This window comes from Perognathus longimembris, chromosome 28 (assembly GCF_023159225.1).
Source record: "Perognathus longimembris pacificus isolate PPM17 chromosome 28, ASM2315922v1, whole genome shotgun sequence".
Lineage (NCBI taxonomy): Eukaryota > Metazoa > Chordata > Mammalia > Rodentia > Heteromyidae > Perognathus > Perognathus longimembris.
Window position 1 is genome coordinate 89,270,586 of NC_063188.1, and position 24,042 is coordinate 89,294,627.

The window sequence follows — 24,042 nt, forward strand, 5'->3', positions numbered from 1 at the left end:
CAATATGGAGGTTCTTCAAAATAGTAAAACTAGATGTATCATATGATGCAGCTTATTCCATTTCTGGGTATATATACAAATAAAATTAAATCAGCATAATGAAGAGATAGCTGAGTACCCATATTTATTTATTCATGACAGCCAAGTCATGTAATCAGTCTAGGTGTCCATCAATATATAAATGGATACAGAAACTGTAGGATATATACACTACACAAGAAGTATTAGATGTTATAAAGAATGTAATGCACCTGTAATTATAGCTACTCAGGAGGCTGAAGACTGAGGATAATAGTTTAAAGCCAGTCTGAGGAGGAAAGCTCTTGAGGCTCTTATCTCCAATTAACCACACAAAAAAATATATAAGTAGAGCTGTGGCTCAAGTGATAGGGTGCTATCCTTTAGCAAAATGAAAAAAAAAATCATAGACAGGGCTTAGGCCCTGAATTCAAACCCAACCAGAGGGCTTACACACACAAACACAAACACACATACATACACACATGAATGAAATCCTCTGATTTGCAGTAAAATGTTGGAAAACTGGGTTATGTAAAATACGCAAGACACAGAGAGAAAAATACATGTTCTCTCTTATACGTAGATGCGAAAATATTTTATCTGAATGTAGAATAGTGGATATTACATGCTGGATATTTGGGGGCAATTAAGAACATTATAGGTACTGAAACACAGATGGAAATACATTCTAGACTTCTTCACTGGGGTAAGCATAAATGGAAACATTAATTATCCTCTTTGGTTGGTATACATATCCTGAAATAAGTTCAATTGTTCAAATATAAATAAGTTCAATTGTTTCATTGATTAAAAGTATTAAAATTGGGGAGATGAGAATGCTAACTGCCCTAAATTGGTCAGTAGACACCATACACGTGCATCAAACTATTAAACTATACCCATAAATTTAATGTCAATTTTCTGTAAAACATTATACCTACTATGTGGGCAGCATGATTTGGTATATTGCTTGAAGGACTGTACTTTACCTCTCTGCTTGTTTCTGTAGGCGAACACTCCTTAAGTTTCTAATATAGTTCGTGTAGTAGTCTTGATGTGCTTTCTTTCGTTCTTTTTCAAGATCAGTAAATTCATAGTCCAGATCAATATAATTATGTCTTGGAGTCTTCGTGAAAATTGTCCTACAATGTGAGCAAGTCTCATTAAAATTTATATTTATGTATTTTATCTATTATTAGGTATGGTACAACATCAAGCCAACTTCTTTGTCAGACTTTGGACATAAAATGGGGAGTGGAACCATCCTTTTCCTCATATTCTATTCTATATGAAAATATTTCCTTTAGAAGTATATAGAATAAAATCATCTTTTATTTAATTTAATCAGAGAAAAATAGCTTATTCTTAAAGTTATTGGTAGGTAGGAGTATCTAACATAAACTTTTCCTTATGGCATTAGTCAAACAGGCCATTTGGAGAGTTTTAAATTATAAATTAGACTTCAAAAATTAAAGTTTTAATCTGATCAGATTTTTAAAAGTTTTACTTATAGATCATTGTGATAAAATTAAAAATATAGAACAATGAATCTTTTGATAAATGTATTACTTTCCTAAAATCATAGAGGCTATAAAATGTCAATAATAAATCTATAAAGAAGTAATCTATAAAAACAACTGTAAATTGCTATTTATTACATTGATTTCATTGCTTTCATGTTCCTCCTGTCTAACTGCTACATATTTTCAATAAATTACAAAGTACCATTATGCAAATATTCTGGCCTTAGACTTTCAGTAAATTTTATGTCACTAAGAGTATCCAATGCCTAATGTATGAAACTGTGACCTCTCTGTACATCACTTTGACAATAAATAAGAAAAAAAATAAAGTGAAAAAAAGAAATGTATGCACTGAATTACATATGAAATTGTAACCCCTCTGTACACCACTTTGAGAATAAAGAAACGAATAAATTAAAAAGTAGACCATCTTGATTAAAAAAAAGAATCTTACCCTCAATAATTAACTCATATGTATGAATATAAATGGAAATAAAACAAAATTGAATCACATTTTACTTGTCTCATACTTCCTTGATAGTTATGTAAAAACATATTTAATATAATTTTTAAAGTGATACAAAAAAGAAGACAAGCTGGGTACCAGTGGCTCACACCTGTAATCCTATCTACTCAGGAGGCTGAGAACTGATGATCATAGTACAAAGCCAGCCTAGGCAGGAAACTGTTATCTCCAATTAACCACCAGAAAACTGGAAGTGGTGCTGTGGCAAGTGGTAAAGCCCTAGCCTTGAGCTGAATAGTTCAGGGATAGCGGCCAGGCAAGCAAGCAAGCAAGAAAGGGAGGGAGGGAGGGAGGGAGGGAGGGAAGGAGGGAGGGAGGGAGGGAGGGAGGGAGGGAGGGAAGGAGGGAGGGAGGGAGGGAAGGAAGGAAGGAAGGAAGGAAGGAAGGAAGGAAGGAAGGAAGGAAGGAAGGAAGGAAGGAAGGAAGGAAGGAAGGAAGGAAGGAAGGGGCAAATGCATAGTTCCTAAACAACATTTAATGTTTAAATTTTCCATCAAGCACTTTTATGTGGTATTGAAGATTTAACACAGGACCACACACATATTAGTCAAGTGCTCTATCACTTGAACCACACTCAAAGGCCTTTTGCTTTTAGATTTTGTCAGATTGGGTCTCATGTTAACTCTTTGCTCAGGTTGTCCTGAAATCACCATCACCATTCTCTCCCTACTTAGAGCTGGGAAGACAGGAATACCCTTCCACACTTAGTCAAGCTCTAAGACTCTTAGAAATAAATTTTGTATCTAAAGTCCTAATGTCTATAAAAAGAAGAAAAGGAAGGACAGGTAAAATAGCAATGAGGAAAACACCTTAAGTGGCAAAGGATTACTAACAAATGTAAATCCTTATCATGTTCTTTAAAAATTGAGAAATGTTTATTCTCCATAAATAGGAAGTAGAGATCAGGAGGTTAAGTGATTCAAGCTTGTCATTCTACTTATGTTTGGAGGTGGAATTCATGAAGATCATGGTTCCAGGATAGCCTAGGCAGAAGTATACAAGACTCCACCTCAATGGAAGAAGCTGTGCATGGTAGCACATGCATGTCACTCCAGCTACAGTGGGAAGTATAAGTAGGAGGACTGAAGCCTAGGCCAGCCAGAGGTAAAAAGCAAAGGCCTATTTCAAAATAACTTGAGCAAATGAACTGAAGAAATGAATAGTGTGGTATAGCTTGCCAAATAAGCATAATGAATTGAATTCAAATTACAGTGCCACTTAAATAGATAAATATTTCAATTAGCAAAAGTAAATATGGTATAATAAAATTTCTGTCATACAGGACTGAATGAATCTTTTCCTCTATTAATGCAAAGTAGACTTTACTGAGGAAAACTAAATGTGTATGGAATAAATAGGAAGTGCTAAATTTTATATTTAAATGATCAAATTGATACAGTTAGAAACAATGTGTTAATGTTAACTTAGTGCTGCATTCACATATAGACATGAGTATATATAAATGTTTCTAGAAGCCACCAATGCAGGAGAAAAAAGACACAATTGCCTTTTTATGATAATTATTTAAATTAGGATCTGAGTAACTTTTTTTCTTTTCTGTATGCTATGGTACTTGTCAAATGAAAACAAAGGCAAACATAAAAAGGACTTGTAGAACAAAAAAGATATTCTACAGCACCCTATAAAATGTTACTCATAATAAAAATGGCCTAAAAATCAAATGACATTAAAATAGAATTGCTACAAAATTAAGTGACCATAAAGGTTCTCTAAAGTAAAGAAACTAGCTGAAATATCAACTTTAGATAGTATACTAGTAGCATAAAACAGGCAGAAAAGAAACCTGTATCACACTCAAATGTGTAAAAAGTAAATTTTTGGCTTATGGCACAGGAAAACATTTCAAAATGTATTGGTTATTTCCAGTGAATTATTTATAAACTAGTAAATTCATTGAGGTTTAAACAGAGGTTTAAATGTCTGTCATTTTCCTAACTGGGGAAGTTGTAGCTCAGCATGGAAATAGTTATGTTAGGTATGTCTTTGAGGGGATAGCCATAGATGATGGTGATAATGATAATTAGTTTTCCACAGTTAATTTTTATTCAGATAAGCTAAAGCACTCAATCATAGTGTGTAAACATATCTAATCTGAGGACTTACATTTCTAAGCATGATAATTTCTGTCATTTTTCTATACTTGTTAATAATATTCTAAAAGAAATGTTTTATATATCAGTCACTTCCTAGAAAGTACCCAATAGAAGCAATAAAACATTAGATTTAAAAAATATAGTGGCATTCAACAACCATGTGCTCCATGTTATGAAAAGAAAAGAAAATATATTACTGATATCAGGGTTTTTTTTTTACATCATGTTCTTGACAGATTCTGATTATCACTAGAAATTATATCTTTAGAAATGTACTCACTACCTTACGTATGAAACTGTAACCCCTCTGTATATCACATTGACAATAAATTAAGTAATTACAAATTTTAATTTTTAATAGGATATGTTACCTGAAAGTCTTATGGTGATCTCCAGGCCTTATACTCGCAGATCGGTCATTTGGATAGGCTATCAATGCATTGGCTGTGGACTTTTCATATAAGTGATAATTATGCAGGCATGTCGCAGCTGATTGCAGCATTGCTACAGGTACAGGATTCTTATTTTTTGCCAAATCTTTGATTACATATTTCCCAAGGGGGTTGCTGACGAAAGGGGATAAACCTTTTATAGAAATGAACATTAAGTTTATCTTTGGCACTTTGAATTTTAGCTTTCTAAAAAAAGTCATGAATTAATACACTATTATAATTGGCTATAATTTAAATCTAAATTCCCAAGCAAAAATAATCAGGAAAAACAGATCACTTAACACACAGGCCTACACAGAATAATTAGCAAAGTAATACAGAAATAGATTATAAAATGCATGCATAATACAAATATAACTTGAAAGAATTCTATTGATCTCCATGAAACTGAAATTTAAAATAGTTGTATGCCATCCAATTTCAATATATGAAATGTAATAGAGTACTGAAAAAGGAATAGCAACAAGAAAATTTGGGGATGGCCAAAGCTAGTTTATATTCAGACTTAAAGAATAAAATGTAACTGGGCACTGGGGGCTCACGCCTATAATCCTAGCTGTTCAGGAATCTGGGATCTGAGAACTGCAGTTTGAACTCAGTCCAGGCAGCAAAGATTCTTTTTTTTTTCTTTATTCTCAAAGTGTGGTACAGAGGGGTTACAGATTCATATGTAAGGCAGTGAGCACATTTCTTGTTCAACTCTTGTTATCTCCTCCCTCATTTCTCCCCTACCCTCTCCCCCTTTCCGTCTCCTCCCAAGAATTGTGCAGTTGATTTATGCCAAATGGTTTTGTAAGTATTGCTTTTGGAATGGTTTGTCTCCAATTAACAACCTATAAACAAGAAGTAGAGCTTTGACTCAAAGTAGTAGAGCACTAGTCTTGAGCAAAAACTGTTCAGGAACAGTGCCCAGACCCTGAGTTCAAGCCCTATGAATGACAAAAAATAAATAAAATAAAATGTAAAAAGAACTTACACCAACCATTAAAATATTTAAGAAGCTGATACTGATAATTCACCAAAAGCATAACACTCAGAATAGAAATACATCATCTACTAGGAATTTGGTAAAAATGAAAATCTTTTAGTCCAACACAGATCTGCTTAATAGCCAATACTGAAATGCAATCCAATGATAATGAATTTGAAGAGACCTATGGGATAATTTTGATGCATGCTAAAATATGAAAACTACTTGATTCAATTATATCTGATCTGGACAATAAAAGTTAATATAGCAAGGTAATTCTATAGTGTTCATAACAACAAGTATATTGAAAACAATACAATAGCTACCAGGATTAATTTTCATTGTCACTTTCTTAGTGACAGCTTTGCAGACACTAATGAACTCCAAATATATTTGATGAAATGGCTTCATTGATAAAGACTGCAATTTTTCATCTGCCACCGGGCCAATAATATCTATTATTTGCTTTACTCTGAATGATCCAATTTGGCGAGGAGTAAAGGAACATATCACATTCTAAAAAACAACAACAACAACAAAGAAAAGGAAAAGTAATCAATGACCTATGAGTGTGGAAACAATACAAAGAAATAGCTTATTTTAATTTCAAAGAACACTAATTCATCATGGTGATGCTAAAGTAATTTATGGAAATCCAGCATACACAATCATTAAAAATGTTATTAGGAATTTAAGAAAAATTAAGAACATTGTACCACAGCATTTCAAGAAAGAGAGTTAAAGGACTTCCAGAATTTCCTCCTCACAAAGAGAAAGAAAATAATGACATATACCTGTCAAAATATACTTTTTCAGATATATAAAAATTACCTTACAGATATATGAATTATTTTTTAATGTTGATGAAACTCTAAAAGCATGGAAAGATTTGAGTCACTTTTATTTACTAAATTCTCCTCCTTCTAAATCTAATTAAGAGTTCTCCTTGAAAAGAATAACACTACAGCTATGGAACTACAAAAAAACATTAGCCTAGATGCAGTGAAGGGAAATAGGTTTAGAAAACTCCAAGAGTCTGATCTTAAGAGACTTGTAACTGTGGGTTTTGACTGGTAGCTGGCTGGAATGCCTAATATCAGAGCATGACTTTATTTGATGTGATTCAAAGCTCACTCTGTATCAACAACTGTCTCCAGAGATTAAAAAACAGCAAGTGGAAAGTAAATGATTAAATTAAGAATAAGTATTCATATGGCATTTGCAAAGTTCTGACTTAACTGCTGAAAATCTAAATTTCTATACATATATGCAGGACAGTATGGATGCAAAAGAAAGAACTAAGAATTCTTTGTTCTCTCACCAGACTGACTTTGAAACTCTTTACAAGGTTGAAGTTTGCAAGATCAGTCTAAAAAATAACTGCAGCCAGGCACTGGTGGCTCAGGCCTGTAACCGTAGCTACTCAGGAGGCTGAGATCTGAGGATCGTTGTTCCAAGCCAGCCCATAGGAAAGTCCATGAGATACTTATCTCCAATAAAAAGAACTAAAAAGACGGAAGTGGAGCTGTGCCTCAAATGGTAGAGCACTAGCCTTGAGCAAAAAAGCTCAGGGACAGTGCCCAAGCCCTGAGTACAAGCCCCAGTACTGTCACAAAAAAAACAGAGAAAAGAAAACAAAACGTTTTATATACTTATAGCTAACATTTATTATATATAAATTAAGGGGTCATACTAATGAAACAGTAAGAGATATAAATAGAAGCTACTTGTAATATAAACACATGTACAAGAGTCTGATTGCAATTAATTCTTCCATCAGTAATTTCATGAGCCACAATACTATGCAATAGAGGAAAAGTGATAAAATAAAAAGCCGAAGTAATATAGTACTGAAAGCTCTCATGTTTTCTATATTTAGAGCAGAATTTGGCAGACTTTTCTGTAAATTACCAGTATAAGTACTATAGGTTTTGAAGAGACTAAGAGTGTAGCTCAAAGGTAGAGTACTTTCCTAGTATGTTCAAGGTCCTAGGTTCAATCTTTACCATCAAAGGAAAAAATAATCAGGGTTTATACACCGTATCATTTCCTCACCAATACTCAACTCTTTCTTGATAGCAGGAAAACAGGTTTAGACAATTGGAAAACAAATACGAATGGCTAGGTTTCAATAACACTACTTACCAACAATACAGACATAGGAACAATTTCTGCTTTCAGATCACAGCCTTCAAAGCCCTGGTTTAAGAGATCTAGGAAAGAGTTGTCTGAGCAGCAGTTATAAATAAGATACCACTTGACACCCAGAAGCTGGCCTGGTTCCCACACGAATGCCTTGGTATTACCAGTAATATTAATGCAGAAAAAAACATCACTAGTTTCTAATTTCAACATTTTACTCAATCTTCCAGGTAGTGCTCATGTTATTCTCCAGTGATGACCTTTCTACTTGGCTAGACCAAATTCTGTTCTCTCAGTTTCTATGCATGTCACTGTATTACAGCTCTCTTTTAATATAATCCACATTTTAAACCATCCTGCATATGCCCTACAACTTTCTATTACATTAAAATATCTTAGAAGCAATGAATATGTTATATAGCGCTATAGAATGATAAACAGTTTTCCTGTCACATCATAGGCATTTAGAAAATAATTCCTGATTTGCTCGGACTATAATTATAAAAGTATTCAGAGGATAGAGTGCTAGTCTTGAGCTGAACCGCTCAGGAACAATGCTCAGGCCCGGAATTCAAGCCCTAAGACTGACAAAAAAAAAGTATTCAGAGGTAATTCTAGGAAAAACAAAAGAGACACTGCATAAGTACTTGTAGAACAAATATGGTTTCTTCTTTTCTCTCTTTTCTTTAGTTGGTACTGGATTTAAACTCAGGGACTTGCATTTGCTAAGCAGGCCTTCCTCCATTTGAGCCACAATCTTCAGTTCTCCTGATTTTTGACCTTACTTTCAAGTACAGTCCCACATTTTTGTCCAGGGCTGTCCTTAGACTGTCATGTTCTCACCTTTGGCCTGCTACACAGCAGGGATCCACATCAATGGTGCATTTCATCATGTCCATCTTGTAGATATTTTTGAAATAACGATCTTGCTAACTAAGCCAGGCACTGGCTACTCACACGTGTAATCCTATCTACTCTGGAGGCTGAGATCTGAGGATCTTGGTTTGAAACCAGTACAGGCAGAAAAGTCTGTGAGACTCTTTTCTCCAATTAACCACAAAAAGCTGGAGGTGAAGCTGTGGCTCAAGTGGTAGAGGCCTAGCCTTGAGCACAAAGCTCAGGGACAGTCAGTGCTGAGGCCCTAAATTCAAGCTCTAAGACACCCCACCCCCAACCCCATCACAACACACACAAAAGATATGCTGGCCTCAAATCACAATCTTCCCAATCTCTACCTCCTAAATATCTGGGATTATAGGTATAACTGAGCTCTGGCTGGCCGAAATGTGTCGTTTTTAATCCTCCATATAATTTTTTTTCATGGGTTTATTTTTAGCAGATCTTAAAATATATGTGAATGAAAATAAAGAAAACTATCTTACCTGGATACACCCTTCATCAATCTTTCCTCTTGCAGGGTCAATTGTAAAATGTGCAGTATTTTGAAAACGATACATCACAGGAAGTGATTTAGACTGATTCTGTACAACACATAAAATATCTGAATGTTGTCCCATATAACAAGGTGGAAAATGAAGAATTTTTCCTGGATCAAATTGTAATACTACAGGAAGTCCTGAGCCTGTCAAAGCTAACTCCACTTTTTGATGTCTATCGCCTAGAAAAACAAGAATAAACATGTAACAAAATGAGTGGGGACACTTTTAATACATATAATTACTTAGACCATACGGTTTGTTTGAAAGACCATAATAATGAGAAACAGGTATCTTACTCAATATTTTCTTCAACAAAAATTATTGAATATCTTCTCTGTGCCAACAACTCTTCTTGAGGATTAAGTAACAAATAAAGCAGAATTTGTGCTTATGGACTTTATGAGACAATACTGACAAAAATATCTATTCATAAAATTTTTCAGTAACTAAGTGGTATTTAAAAAAGGTAAATTGGGTGGAATGGATAGAATACTAAATTTTAGGGATACTCTTGGTAGGAATTTCCCCCCAAAAGTTCTCTTTTTCCCAAAGAGACATTTGAGCAAAATATAAAGAGAATCTGGAAAATAAATCAAGTGAAAATTCATTAACAAAATGTATTGTGGGCTGACTTTCCTGTCATGTTAAAAAAAAACCCTGAAGAATAAAACATAGCCAGGGAAATACAATAGAAGAATGATGAAAATGGTCATAGTTTAGATACATTCTTGGGTAAATAAGATTTGTTGATAGATTGGATCCAGATTGTAAAGATGACAATAGGGTTTTTCACCAGAGAAAGTAAATGATGGAACTGCCAGTTTTCCAGACAGACAGTAAAGAAGAAATGAGGGGCAAATTATAAGGGAAAAAAACAGAATTCCATTTTAGACATGGTAAATTTGAGTTATCTAGTAGATATCATGGAATAAATATCTACTAGGCCACTTAATGTGTTTATTAGAGTGACGATGGAGAAAGAATTGGAGAATTGAAGAAAGAAAAGGGATATAACATGGTTTTCTATTGAGAAAGTCTGAACAATAGTACAATACACTGGGACTAATAATCCTCTTAAAGAACCCATAGATAATATTTATTGATTTAAAGCATGGTTTTCTGGGTTTTGTTTTGTTTTGCTTTTCTCCAGCACATTCATGTTCCAACAAGTTAATCAAGTACAGGCTAAAAGTTGAATTTAATAGGATTAGAAGGTTCTTTTTCCCAACCAGCTACTATGAGAGATGAATGCATGGGGAAAAAATGATTAGAATAATGGAAAATGAACTGGGTAAGGACATAAATATCATGTTTAAAGATGCTAGAAATATGACAGGAACTATGCATTGTAGTCTCTAGTTAGTGAAAGGACAGTTTTGCAAAGAGCCATTTATCTAGAAAGAGTGTATTTCTTCACTGATGGTTTTACTGGCCAATTCTAGGCTCTAAATTACCAGTAAGACAAATCAAACATCTTTACCTCTAGCTATTCAAAGCTAGATTAACTTGAAAGTTTCATATAAATGTTATATGATCAACAAACATAGCTCAGTGTCACAAACTGTGACATAAATAGTAACGGCAATAAAGTTCTGCCTTAGGAACACAGTTTAATCTTTCTCAATATTACTTGTACTTATCTGCAACTATTTTACTCTCAATTTTCCTAAGTGTCTGGGATAGACCTTAACTTCTTTGGCATAGTTCATTTTTCTCAATTTGCCTATGTCTCAATTGCCTATTTCCTTGTCTTTGACTGTCTTGTTTAAATGAATCAAGTCTTATTCCACTTCTTTACTGATCACAACTACTGCAATATTACCTAAGAATATAAAAAGTACAATGCATTTTGAGATCTACCCTCTAAAACATGTGTCTTAACATTGTACATAAGCGCCAAAGTGAAGATCTGATAAAAAAAGAACTAGTAAAAATGGATATGCTCTTATACCAAACACTAAGAACAAATACAGACACAGTAACTAAAACCAATTTTTAAAAATTTTCTAAGTTCTAGATCATTGCATAGCTAATATCATTTTAAATTATAAGGTCATCTAAATTTCATCTGTTCAAATTATAATGAAAATGATTACAAGGTTGACTTCATTCTTAACATACCCCTGATGACATATTAAAAACACTTAACAGTATGTGCATTTTTGTTCAATCTAATGGTTACATATTTTATTGTATTTCCCTAATTTTTAAAAATAATATATTTTCCTTAAAATAGTGATGCTCAAATTTAAACAGTGTTAACTGCTGTACATTTGATGATTTTGATATTTCTATACTTACTTTTGATAGTTTTATAATCATCATCCCTTAAAAAGCCGTCTTTACTACCTACTGAATCAAACCTCACATAGAGAGCATAGTCTTGCCTATGGGAAGGCCCAATATCCTTTTCACGATCAGCTACTAGCCTGTAAAAATCATGATAAATTATTTTAAAGGAGACATACATTTTCACCTCTCAAAATAAAATATTAACCTAATCCTTAAGTCTATGTAAGAAAATTAAAGAATGCAAAGTTCAGTCTCAACATACAAGTCATTAAAATGAGTTTATGTGAATATTTCTAAGATGATACTAAGTCATCAAGACCTGGCTTACATGATACTTTCTCTGAAAGATTTTCTTTCCATGCAGAATTTATTAATGTCTAAAGGCTCTGATTAATTTTCTACAATAGTCAATCTTACTCCTAGTATTAATTGAAAATCTCTGTTACAAATATGTCTTCCCTAGTGGACTTAGGACATATTACCAGCCACACTGCTAAATAAACTCTTGGGACTACAATGCAAAACAACCCAAAATTTGTGTTTTTACCACCCTGGGTCTGCAAAGATTTTATAACGTCAAAATGATCATGAGAATGATCACTACAAATTATATTAACCATGCTAGAATATTTAAAACCTTAACATGAAAATTAGATTTGGCATTTTCTGGAACAGTTTATTGTAAAGTATACAATCTGCTTGATGTGTAGTTTAAGGAAGGCTGGATATGAAGCGCATGCCTATAATAATATCAGTTCTTCATGAGACAGATGAACAAGGATTACAAGTTTGAAGCAACTATGGAAAGTTAGAGTTACTATCTTGAAAACAAAATATAAATGAATTCTAAGACTATTGCCTACCATAGATGAGGCCCTGTTTCAATCTCCAATACTGGAGATACACACACACACACACACACACACACACACACACACACACACACAGTGTTGTTAAAGGGCTGAGCATGCAGTTCAGAGATTGAACACTTCCCTAGCATGTGCAAGGTCCTGAGTTCCATCTTAGTGCCATAAAAATTTTCACAGAACATAATGGCATTCATATAAGTTCCATTAATACTTAACATTTCTATGGAAGTAATTTTGATTACTTACTTTGGACTGAAACAAAACGTAATCATAATCTTTTCGTATGGTTTTAAAGTCCCCGAATTAGGCATGCATGTGATAAATTGAGTAACATCTATATCCTTTATTTTATTTAAGTAGGGGAGATTATTTAAGGCAATATCTGTTCTTTCTTGAATATTTGATCCCTGTAATAAAAAATAGAAATAAAAGCATACTATTATAAAACATGATAAATATTCTAGAGGAAAGTTTAATAATTACTGAAATTTCAATATCCAGAAAATAGAATATCTACTTCTAAAGCAATACATACATAATTTGACTAAGGCACACGAGGAAAAATTTAAAGTATTAAACAAATAACAGTGAACCCTAGTTACTGATTTACAAAAGCATTTATTTAATTTACTTCAGATATATATTGCTCTAAATACTAATTTATTAAGTTTTTGAGATTACTCTATAAAATATGTATCTGTCATATGCATCTGTCCATGTTGGAACATATGTAAAACAAACAGCTTTCTGGATATTAAAGATCTGTTTAAAATTATAAAACCTGTTGTACCCCTATTGTGTGATTTACTTACTAATTCTTCTCCAACAGAATCATCTTCCATTATTGCCACCCAATTTATAGTTTTAGGGCTATTATTATGTAGAATTGCATGTTCAATTTTTGATGTTCCAAAAAAAACAGGGCCAAATCTTATGCATTCCAACTTTCTGCTACTAGTCATATTAAATAATTCAATAATCTGTTCAACCACACGAACTTTGATATTCAAGAGTAGATCAGGTCGCCCTTGTAAACGCACTCTACAAGAAAATAAAATATGCACATGCCACATGCATAAATATTTAATAATAATTGTATCATTTATTTCCTTCTAAACATTAGGATAAAATTATGTAAAGCTACATTATAATTAAAATTTAACATCTCAAGAGCAGTTCCTTTCACATACATGCTAGAGGTTGTCAGGTCCCCTGGTCTGTCTGAATCTTCACAATGGAACACCATATGTGTGACCTAATTCACTGTCTAATAAAAACCATAAGGTTTGAAACAAACTCACAATATGACTCCAGGAAGAACTAAGTGGCATGTCCTCCAGGTTTTTACCCTAATCATTTTTCTTCTTGCTACATTTCTAGAATTTCTAGTAAAGCTACTTACTCCATATTTGTACAACTTGGTCTGTTTTGTACACAGTTGTTACCATGACTTTTCTAAAATGTCAACTAATTGAAACATCCCATCCCAGAAGTCTTAATGACTTCATACTCTTCATAATTAAGACATGAACTCCTATCAGGACCCATAACTGTTTCTCATATATTTATGCCTGTGGCCTTTAGTAAGAAATATATTTTACATTGCACTTTAGTAACAGACACATTTCTATACCACAAAAACACTGAAAGACATTTTACAAAACAGAACTTACCTTATTATGTGAGATATATTCTTAAATCGTTTTTTTCACCCTTTGAAATACTGGTGGTGGTCCACTGTATTTAATGTGCATCCAATAGACAGACATAACTCATTAAAAATTCTGGTCTATAAGGCCCTTTCATAGATCCTGTGTGGCTCTGTTTTTCTGGTATCACCTTGAAATATTCTCTACCTCTATATCTCTGACTGGTCTCAGATCCTTCAATATATATACCTCTGGGGTTTTAAGTCAAATATTTTTTCTTCCTGAAATGATTCTTCAAAACCACTCTCTTCTATACACACAGATACACACACACACACACACACACACACACACACACACACACACAGAGAATCATACACTGTTGTTTGCTGATTATTCTGCTTCACTAATAAGTGTTTGGTTCAACTTATTACCAGAGCCCTTTCTTATTCTACTCCCTCACTCCTAAAAAGCCAAACTGAGGTGTCTGGTTAAGTGTACCCATATGCCACGCCCTACGTTTTCTTTCTATTTCTGAGACCATATCACTGGCCAACTTGTACTAAGTGACTGTTGAATGAAAGAAAAATATCATAAATCCAAGGCACATATGAATCATGAAACAAAAAAGTTTTAAGATTTGTATTAGATTTAGAACAACAGTATATATTACCTTGCTACTTCATCCACAATTCTGGGCTGGTTTGCACAGAAATCCACTTTTATAACTACAAACGATTTAGCTTTCACAGCACCACTAGTTGGAGAAATAAGTATAGGCAAATGGCCCTGGTACTCTGCATTAAACAAACCTATGGAAAACAAGAGTTATAGTATATATCTGGCCCCTTACAGTATTTCATTAAGAGTCCTAGTAAGGGACACACACACACACACACACACACACACACACACACACAACAATGAAGATAGTCTATTGCTGAAAAAGCATAATAATTAATTGTAATTCCAGAGACTCAACACTAATCAACAACAAAAATAGTATCCACTTACTATGTGCAGACACTTATGGTAAGAACATTACATACTCTGTGATTTTTAATCATTATCATTTTGTCCTTACTTAATAAAAAAATGATAGGAACACTGACTTACCTGTGCAAAGTTGAACAACTGATATAACAGATGGTGCTTTACTTAAAGCTTAATTTACATCCTTAAGTTATCATAAACTATAAGTGCATTGCTAACTCCTGACTTTGTGTTGGCCATGGAGTTTGTTTTGACTAATATAATATGAGCAGAATTGATAGTATGCCAGTTCAAACTCAAATCTACTTGACAGTAAAGTGATAAATGTTTTCTTTTGCTACTTCATTGGCCTATGCCCCAGAGTATAAAAACGTGGAGCAGATCAACCTAACTGACGCATAGACTTGAAACTTAGAAATAGAACAGGCTGAGCACCAGTGGCTCACACCTGTAATCCAAGCTACTCAGGAGGCTGAGATCTGAGGATGGCAATTTGAAACCTGCCTGGGCAGGAAAGTCTATGAAACTCTTATCTCGAATTATCTATCAAATAAAGCTCTAAGTGTAGCTGTTGATAGAGCACTAGCCTTGAGCAAGAAAGCTCAGATACAGCACCTACACCATGAATTCAATCCCATGACCAGAAGAAAAGAAAGAAAAGCAAAGAAAAGAAAGTCAAAATAAGAGAGAGAGGGAGGGAAAGAGGGAAGATAGGGAAAGAAAGACAGGGAGAAAAAAGAGAAAGAACGAAAGGGAAAAAATGAAAGAGAGAGAAAGTGAGAAAAAGAAAAAGAAATAAGAAAAGAGCCGGGGGTTGGTGGGTCATACCTGTAGTCCTAGCTACTCAGGAGACTGAGATTTGAGGATCACTGTTCAAAATCAGCGCCAGCATGAAAGTCTATGAGACTCATATCTCCGATAAACTACTCAGAAAAGCTAGACATGACACTGTGGCTGAAGTGTAAAGAGCTAGCCTTGAACACAGAGAAGATCAGTGAACAGAGTCCAGGCCCTGAGGTGGAACCCTAGGACTAGCAAAAAGAAAGAAGAAAGAAGAAAATGGAAAATGAGAGAAAGAGAAAGAAAGAAAGAAAGAAAGAAAGAAAGAAAGAAAGAAAGAAAGAAAGAAAGAAAGAAAGAAAGAAGGAAGGAAGGAAGGAAGGAAGGAAGGAAGGAAGGAAGGAAGGAAGGAAGGAAGGAAGGAAGGAAGGAAGGAAGGAAGGAAGGAAGGAAGGAAGGAAAGAAAGAAAGAAAGAAAGAAAGAAAGAAAGAAAGAAAGAAAGAAAGAAAGAAAGAGAATAGCCCCAACTGTTTCAGTTCAGAGCACCCAGATGACTGTAGTTCAAAGTTCTAGCCAATCCTCATACATAGAGACAAAAATATTTTTAGATATGGAATTTGGGGGCCAGGTGTGGTGGTACCCACTTCTAATATCTATGAAGAGGTAAAGGTAGAAGAATCTCAGTTTGTGGCTGACCCATATGAAAAATAAGTAAAAGAAAAAAGTGTCTAGGGGTGATATTCAGCTGGTAGAGTACTTGCTTAACAAGGGAGAGCCCCTGAGTTCAAACCCAGGTACCATTATAATAGTTTTGAAAAGGTACTGAATTCTGAGTTAGCTTGTTACATAGCAATATTTACCACAGCTAATAACTGATAGGGCTGAGAGTTTTTCTGAATATAACATTCGCACGTATAGTCACTCGTACTTCCTAAAGATTATTCACTTCACAGAAAGTAAGGGAAAAGTATGTTTCTGAAATTAAATGGCATATCAGAAGCTACAATGATTTCTCATTCTGAGTGCAAAAATAGCTAATAGTTTAATGTAATGTTTGGGGCCTGCACTGAAGCATGTCAGCACTGAGATCAGATACTCTATTTCATCTCTGTGGTCCCAGTACTCCACACATTCCTAGTGCTAAGTAGTGTCCAAAATATCTGCAACAAATTGGAGCAATGAACCATTGTGTTATTTAATGGCATCATAAAATATTAATACAAATGATTGTGTTGACTAAATAAACATTGAAAATCCCTAATTCACAACTTTTAAATCACATTTGAAAACTTTCCAAAATTATTAATTTAATGCACAATAACTAAATATGAGCACAATGGAGTTACTGAAAACATAAAAAAAGAGCTTTTGGTTAATTTAAGGATGACCTGAGCAAAATAAAAAAATAATAATTTTGCTAACTAAACTATTTTATGGTAATGCTAATGACATAATATTTAAGGTTACTTTTTCCTGTCATAAAATAAAATATATTCATTTTAAGTAAGTAGTGTTAATGTCTTAATTTTCTAGGAGGAAAAATAAACTTGTTCAGTTAAGGCTGAATTGGGGAAGTAGCTCTTATAGAGTAATTAGTTAGGCATAATTTTTCTTGGTCTACTATAATGTTATGTTTTAGTTAGCATACATGAATAAAAACAGGGGGCTTCACTGTGATCAGTCCATAAATGTGTACAGTGTTCTTTGAGCAAGTTTACCCTCTCCATTATATTCTCCTCCTCTCCACTCCAAACAGGATTTGATATATTTCACCATGCTCTGTGTGTGTGTATGTGTGTGTGTGTATACATAGCATCCTTTGATCTTCTTCACCCTCAGTATTCTTTCCTTTCTCATTCCTACTCCTGCTGATCCCTCCCTAGACAGTCCTCTTTTTTTATTAATATCCCATTATTTATTGCATCACCACCATCATCTGACAAAAGAATGTAAGTGAATGTTCAAAAGTTATTCAGAAATAAAAACCCAAAGAACATTCTCAATCTTTATAAATATTCTAAAATAATGGACATGTTAACATTACTATGTTTTATATAACATTACTATATTTTTATATAATTTTAAAAGTGGAACTACTTTCCTGACTTTTTTTTAATTGGTAAAAAGAGGAGCTATTTTGATATTTTAGGTCAATTTATTTTGTCAGACATGGGGCTTGAACTCAATGTCTGGGTGCTGACTCTGAGTTTTTTTGCTCAGGACTAGGTCCTTACCACTTTGAGACACAGCACCACTTCCGGTTTTCTGGTGGTTAATTGGATATAGGAGTCTTATGGACTTTCCTCCCTGTGCTGGCTTTGAACCATGATCCTCAGAGTTCAGTATCCTGAGTAGCTAGGATTAAAGGCGTGAGCTATGAGTGCCCAGCTCAAATTTTTCTTTCTTTACAGATGCAGTGCTCATCAAAAGTGTAGAAAATAAATTAAAAGGAGGTAAGATGTAACTTTAGGAAAATAATTTAGCTTGGTTTACTTACCAAAGGAGATGATAGCTTATTATAGGAAAGTGGCAATGGAGCAGAGAGAAGTAAGACTACTGACTTGGCAGAACCAGCAAAGTGGTAGGAGTAGAAAACAAAGAAAGATGTTGAGACTTTTTGAAAGTTTTCCAATGTGCCCAAAAATAAAGTAGTGACATGGAGTGTATAAAGGAGAAAAAAACGTTTGGGAGGATGGGTAATGAGTTTGATATTTATATAGATATAGGAGTAGACAACAAAAGGGGAATTGGAGAGTGGCAAGATGGTAGAAGAATTGTAACATCAATATTTAATATATATTGAGCACAATATATAGAAAGGAATATATTAAATTATTAATCATCACCATAATTATAGGATGAAAACCCAGCTGTCTGTTATATATGTGAGCAATAAATGCTTGAGAAGAGTACATTTAAATTTTTTGCTCAGGGTCTTCCAATTGATGAGCAATTTGTACTATAGTCAACTTCACACTGAGACCTGAGCTATTAACTACTCTTCTATTTAGGTGATATGTCAAAACAGAAAGTATTTTGTGTGCTGGATTTATTTTACCCCAAAAGAGAATAGTAGCACTATGTCAAAGGTCCCTAATAAGCTTTGTGAAACAAATCATCTTGTCCACTGATATGACCTGGGAGATCACATGTGACCTAAGGATACCTAGAGCAATGACTGAGCTGAAGGGTCCTTTGTACAAATTTGTGTGGTTTTTTTAATCTGGGTAATTCTCCATTCTCTAGAAAAAGTTGAGAGAGCTTAAAATATGTTTATAAAAATTTTTGAATAGGGGCTGGGACTATGGCCTAGTGGTAGAGTGCTTGCCTCGTATACATGAAGCCCTGCCTTTGATTCCTCAGCACCACATATATAGAAAAAGCTAGAAGTGACACTGTGACTCAAGTGATAGAGTGCTAGCCTTGAGCAAAAAGAAGCCAAGGACAGTGCTCAAGACCTGAGTTCAAGCAAGGAAGGAAGGAAGGAAGGAAGGAAGGAAGGAAGGAAGGAAGAAAGAAAGAAAGAAAGAAAGAAAGAAAGAAAGAAAGAAAGAAAGAAAGAAAGAAAGAAAGAAAGAAAGAAAGAAAGAAAGAAAGGAAAAGAAAAGAAAGGAAAGGAAAGGAAAAGAAAAAAGAAAAAAATTAAATTGCATTAAATTGCTGGGCACTCGTGGCTTATGCCTATAATCCAAGCTACTCAGGAGGCTGAGAACTGAGGATCACAGTTCAAAGCCAGCACAGGCAGGAAATTCCTTGAAACACTTGTCTCCAATTAACCACAAGAAAACTAGAAGTGATGCTGTGGCTCAAAGTGGTAGGGCACTAGCCTAGCCTTCAGCAAAATAGCTCAGGGAGTTCAAGCCCTGGGACTGGAAAAAGAATCTTTGGTTGTGAGGTTCTTCATGAGAACTTTTCTTTAATTTATAAGCAACTATCAAAATGTATATAATTTATACTATCAATTTTGGTAATGGCAGAAAAATAAGGTGATTCAAATCCAAGGATGAGGTTTAAGTCATAAAGAAATTACCTGATAAGCCTTTGCTTTAGTTTTTGAAGTAATAATGAAACATTTCACAGTACTCAGTTATAACATCATTACCAATATTACTATGTAATATAACATAAACACAAAATATGAATACAATATTAAAAGTCAATGTGGATTAATTCTTCAAAAACATATGGACCTAAGGCTACAGCTTAATGTTATTTCTTTTGTTTTATTAAATGAAATTATATTATTAAAGTCATATTTCTTTTTAACTCAGGGAGCTTTCCTATGTAATAGAATTGAACAATTTGGTGGGATTTTAGTAAAAAGGATATAGTATTTTAGTATAAATGAAGGATTATGAATGGATAATAGTTAAGGGAAATTCGGGAAGGGAAAATAATACAAAATACTCTCAAGTACCTATTACTGCTCTAAATATATAACTGTAGTAGATAAAACAATATAGCTCGTAGTCACTTGCTACCAGTTTAGACTTGATTTTTTTTCCCTACAACTGAGGATGGAACTAGGGGCCTGCACTTCCAAGCAGGTGCTCTTCGGCTGAGCTAAATCCCCAGCCCCTAGACTTGATTATTTATAATAAATATTTTACAAATTTACAGGGAGTGAACATCCACTCATTTAAAAACCAAAGCACTGAATGTTAACTGAACAACATCCAAAGGTACAATTTTCAGTTTTCTTCCTCTCCAGGAAGAAATATCAATCAAGTGGTCCCAGAGAAAACTTCAGTTAGTGAGAGATTCTCCTGTCTATATCTAGTCCTCATATTTTATTGAGTGTTCAATCTGATATACTAACCAAATAATCAAAGGACTAAACGGATGAGTGATTTTATTTTTACTGTATTCCTTCAATGAGAAGTGTGCATTGTGCATGAGTAACAAACACACACACACACACACACACACACATTCATGGAAATTTCTAGGCTATCATAAGAATCTATGGAAATGATATTCTGGATAAAATTGAAATATTTATTCTGTCAGCAAAACATTAGAAAAAGTCTTCTAGCAACAATGATATGAATTTAAAGTTAAGTATGACAGAGAATCAAGGCAAACATTTATAAGTGCTGAACATGAGCCAGGTACTATAGCACAATTTTAAATGTGTACCTAATTAAATATAATACAATTTTGTAGTCCCATTTCATAGGTAAGAAATCTGAAGTTTAACATCTTTAAAGATACTTGCCCTACATCACACAACTAGTAAGAGACTGTGCCTTAACTCTGCTTCTGATGGGCTCTGGGAACAATGCTACTACTATGACATCACCCTAATTCCTGATCTCAGAGAGATCACCTCTCCTCTAAGACTCAGGCTTTGTTAATAAAGGCACGCCCATAAGAAGACAAATTCATTTTTGCTGAATTATTACATTGTCCTTTACAGTCAAACTATTTTTTAAAACTTTGCTTTTGAGTTATTTCAAATGGTAAATATTTTATGAATCAGAAAACTGTTAAATATACAAAGTATTATATAGTAACTCTGCTAAAAGTATAAATTAATTCTTATGACAAAAATATTTACCAGGAGCTTTGCCATGGTTAATAATATGAACCTCTTTACAATATACTGTACTGTCAGCAACTAATGTGCCAAAATCAACTACTGGATCAATTTCTAGCTGACAGGATGGGATCAACCTGAGGGAGGAGAAAAAAGAGGAACATCATTAAAAATTTGGAATCTCTTCTGGGAATATCCACTTAAGTAGAAAATATTTCAAAATTAATGCTGCAGTTAGTGGATACAAACAAAATAATAACATCTAATCAAGCACATATTGCTGGGGAAAAGAAAAACTGTGCATGTAAATATGTGAACAAAAACCATTCAAATTAAAAATAATTTTACAATAAAACAAAGCATAGTTTGGGTTTGTAAAAAGAAACTACCATCTAGGTCAAATTAGTGGTTTGCATCAAATTAATCTTCAAGACACTCAATCTTGTTTTACACTCATATCTACTAACACGTTCAAATATCAAAATAACACAAAATTTAAGATGAAAAAAATCTTAACTGGGCACTTGTGGCTCATACCTATAATCTCAGCTATTTAGGAGATTGAGATCCAGAGGATAATGTTTCCAGGCAATCCTGGAGAGAAAAGTCTATGAGACTCCATCTACAAAACACTCAGCTGATTGTTCAGGTTCAAGTGGCAGAGTGCCAAGCAAGCAAGCAAGCAAGCCTGAGTCCCTGAGCTTAAACTCTTGTACCAAAAAAAGGGGGAGGGAGGCTGGGGATATAGCCTAGTGGCAAGAGTGCCTGCCTCGGATACATGAGGCCCTAGGTTCGATTCCCCAGCACCACATATACAGAAAACGGCCAGAAGCGGCGCTGTGGCTCAAGTGGCGGAGTGCTAGCCTTGAGCGGGAAGAAGCCAGGGACAGTGCTCAGGCCCGGAGTCCAAGGCCCAGGACTGGCCAAAAAAAAAAAAAAAAACAAAAAAAAGGGGGAGGGGGAAATCTGTCATATTTAAATTTAATGAAGTAAATGTATAATACTTAAAAATTAAGTATGACTGTAAGCCTGAAGAATTAAATAATCAATTATTGTTTGTTTGCAAGATAGTTAAAAATACAGAAGCTTCCAATTATTACAAATACCAAAACTGTCTAAATATTTTTCATTTAAATTCATTAGGAAATTATAGATAAAAATCAGAGAAAATAGAGAATATTATTTTGACCCTTATTTATACTTTTAAAGTCTTCAAAACATCAGCATGAAATACAATGATACATACCCAATGAGAGGAATCGATATTACTTTGTTTCCCGCTAAGATTAATAATTGATCAGAAATCTCCTCGTCTTTAATTGGACGGTATTCTACCATCACCGTAAAGTATAGGCCTGAAGCCAGCTCCTTTTCCAGGTTAGTTAACATCAGTTTGAACTTCAGAAGGAAAAAAAGAATCAAATTATATACTCTAACTCTTCATAAGGAAGTAATGTAAACAACTGTATTGATAACTGTACTTTTTGTCAAAACACACTTTATTCCTATACGAAAAGCAAAAATAAAATACTTTTTAAAATTTGATCTTTATTTTCTTTTTTTTTTAATTTAATTTTTATTGTAAAGTTGGTACACAGAGGTCTTACAGATCTTTATTTTCTTAATTTAAGCTATAGGGAATTATTCTGTTCTCACAGTTATAAGGCAGTTACAGAATCATGAGGTTAAAATGCACAGATTAAAATTAAAGTAGTCAAAAAGTTCAAACCCAGGATGAAGAAATAGATTCTAGGTCCTCTCCCCCGCCCCCCATTCCCTCCCCGCACACATACACACGTGCTTGCACACACACAACTCAAGTAACTGAACTCTGGGAGCCCAGTCCTTTCCCCATCTCCTCGGGAACCCAAAGTTCACCCGATGGTTAAAAAAAAAAAAAGGAGGTGCTCAAGGCTCAAATGAGGAGGCCTTCCAGAGCCTCCTCTTCCAGTCCCCCTTAGTATCTCACCTGTGGCTTGCTAGGCTCTTGAAATCGGATTTTTTGGTTCCATCGGCCAAGGTTGTGTAGTGTAATTGGTTGGCGGTAAGTTCTTCCAGCTAGGGAATCATGGAATTTCAATTCCATCGGGGTGACCCGCACCTGAACTTCCTTCTTCGAGCCGTCCGGGTCCCTGGGGACGAGGGAGCCTCTTTCCAGGTCCATGGCTGCTCTCAGACTAACCAGCAAATAGTGGCCAACTTCCCGGGCTTGCCACTTACGTGAACAACTGTCTCTAGGCGACCTTTAGGACGCTGCGCCTGCGTAGTAGCCCCGCCTCTCCAGAAGCCTCAAACCCGCGCTAGGGGACAGCTAGAATAGAAACTTCTGTTGTGAGGAAAGAATTCTGAGGTCTCTAGTGTGACTAAAATAGTGAAACTCCATCCCGTCAGTCCAGAACTTAGAGCAGCTCACTTAACTATAGCCTTGCAGTGTTTTAAGTCTGCATTTGGTGTAGTGAACATTTTTCTCTAACTCTATTCAGAGTAACTTTAAAGATAAGTGAAACTTAAGCAAGCAACCCATTAAGACAGTAAGATGTGTCAAAAACAGAATTTCAGGGGATACAGACGTCTTCTCAATGGCCTTTAGGTCACCATTTCTCAGTCAATGTTGTTTACAATACCAAAATAGTCAATCTACTAAAAATATATATGGAGAGATAAAGTCTATCCAAATGGTTACTAATACAATTATCTAGAAAGTTATTATAAATTATTAAATTTTAAAGAGT

The 24,042-nt window shown here is 34.4% G+C and overlaps 1 protein-coding gene across 1 annotated transcript in view; it reads right to left on the reverse strand.

Annotated features, from left to right (window-relative positions):
* Cfap47 (cilia and flagella associated protein 47) overlaps positions 1–23,474 on the reverse strand; it is a 205,726-nt gene extending 182,252 nt beyond the window's left edge. Inside the window, exons 1-11 of the mRNA XM_048335454.1 lie at positions 23,280–23,474; positions 22,557–22,708; positions 21,332–21,447; positions 14,671–14,809; positions 13,161–13,389; positions 12,595–12,755; positions 11,489–11,616; positions 9,131–9,366; positions 5,933–6,122; positions 4,556–4,769; positions 1,011–1,163 (exon numbers count right to left, since the gene is read on the reverse strand). Of these exons, the coding sequence (XP_048191411.1) occupies positions 1,011–1,163; positions 4,556–4,769; positions 5,933–6,122; positions 9,131–9,366; positions 11,489–11,616; positions 12,595–12,755; positions 13,161–13,389; positions 14,671–14,809; positions 21,332–21,447; positions 22,557–22,708; positions 23,280–23,474 (1,913 nt within the window). The remainder of the gene's footprint in view (positions 1–1,010; positions 1,164–4,555; positions 4,770–5,932; positions 6,123–9,130; positions 9,367–11,488; positions 11,617–12,594; positions 12,756–13,160; positions 13,390–14,670; positions 14,810–21,331; positions 21,448–22,556; positions 22,709–23,279) is intronic.
* Between the last annotated feature and the right edge of the window lie 568 nt (positions 23,475–24,042).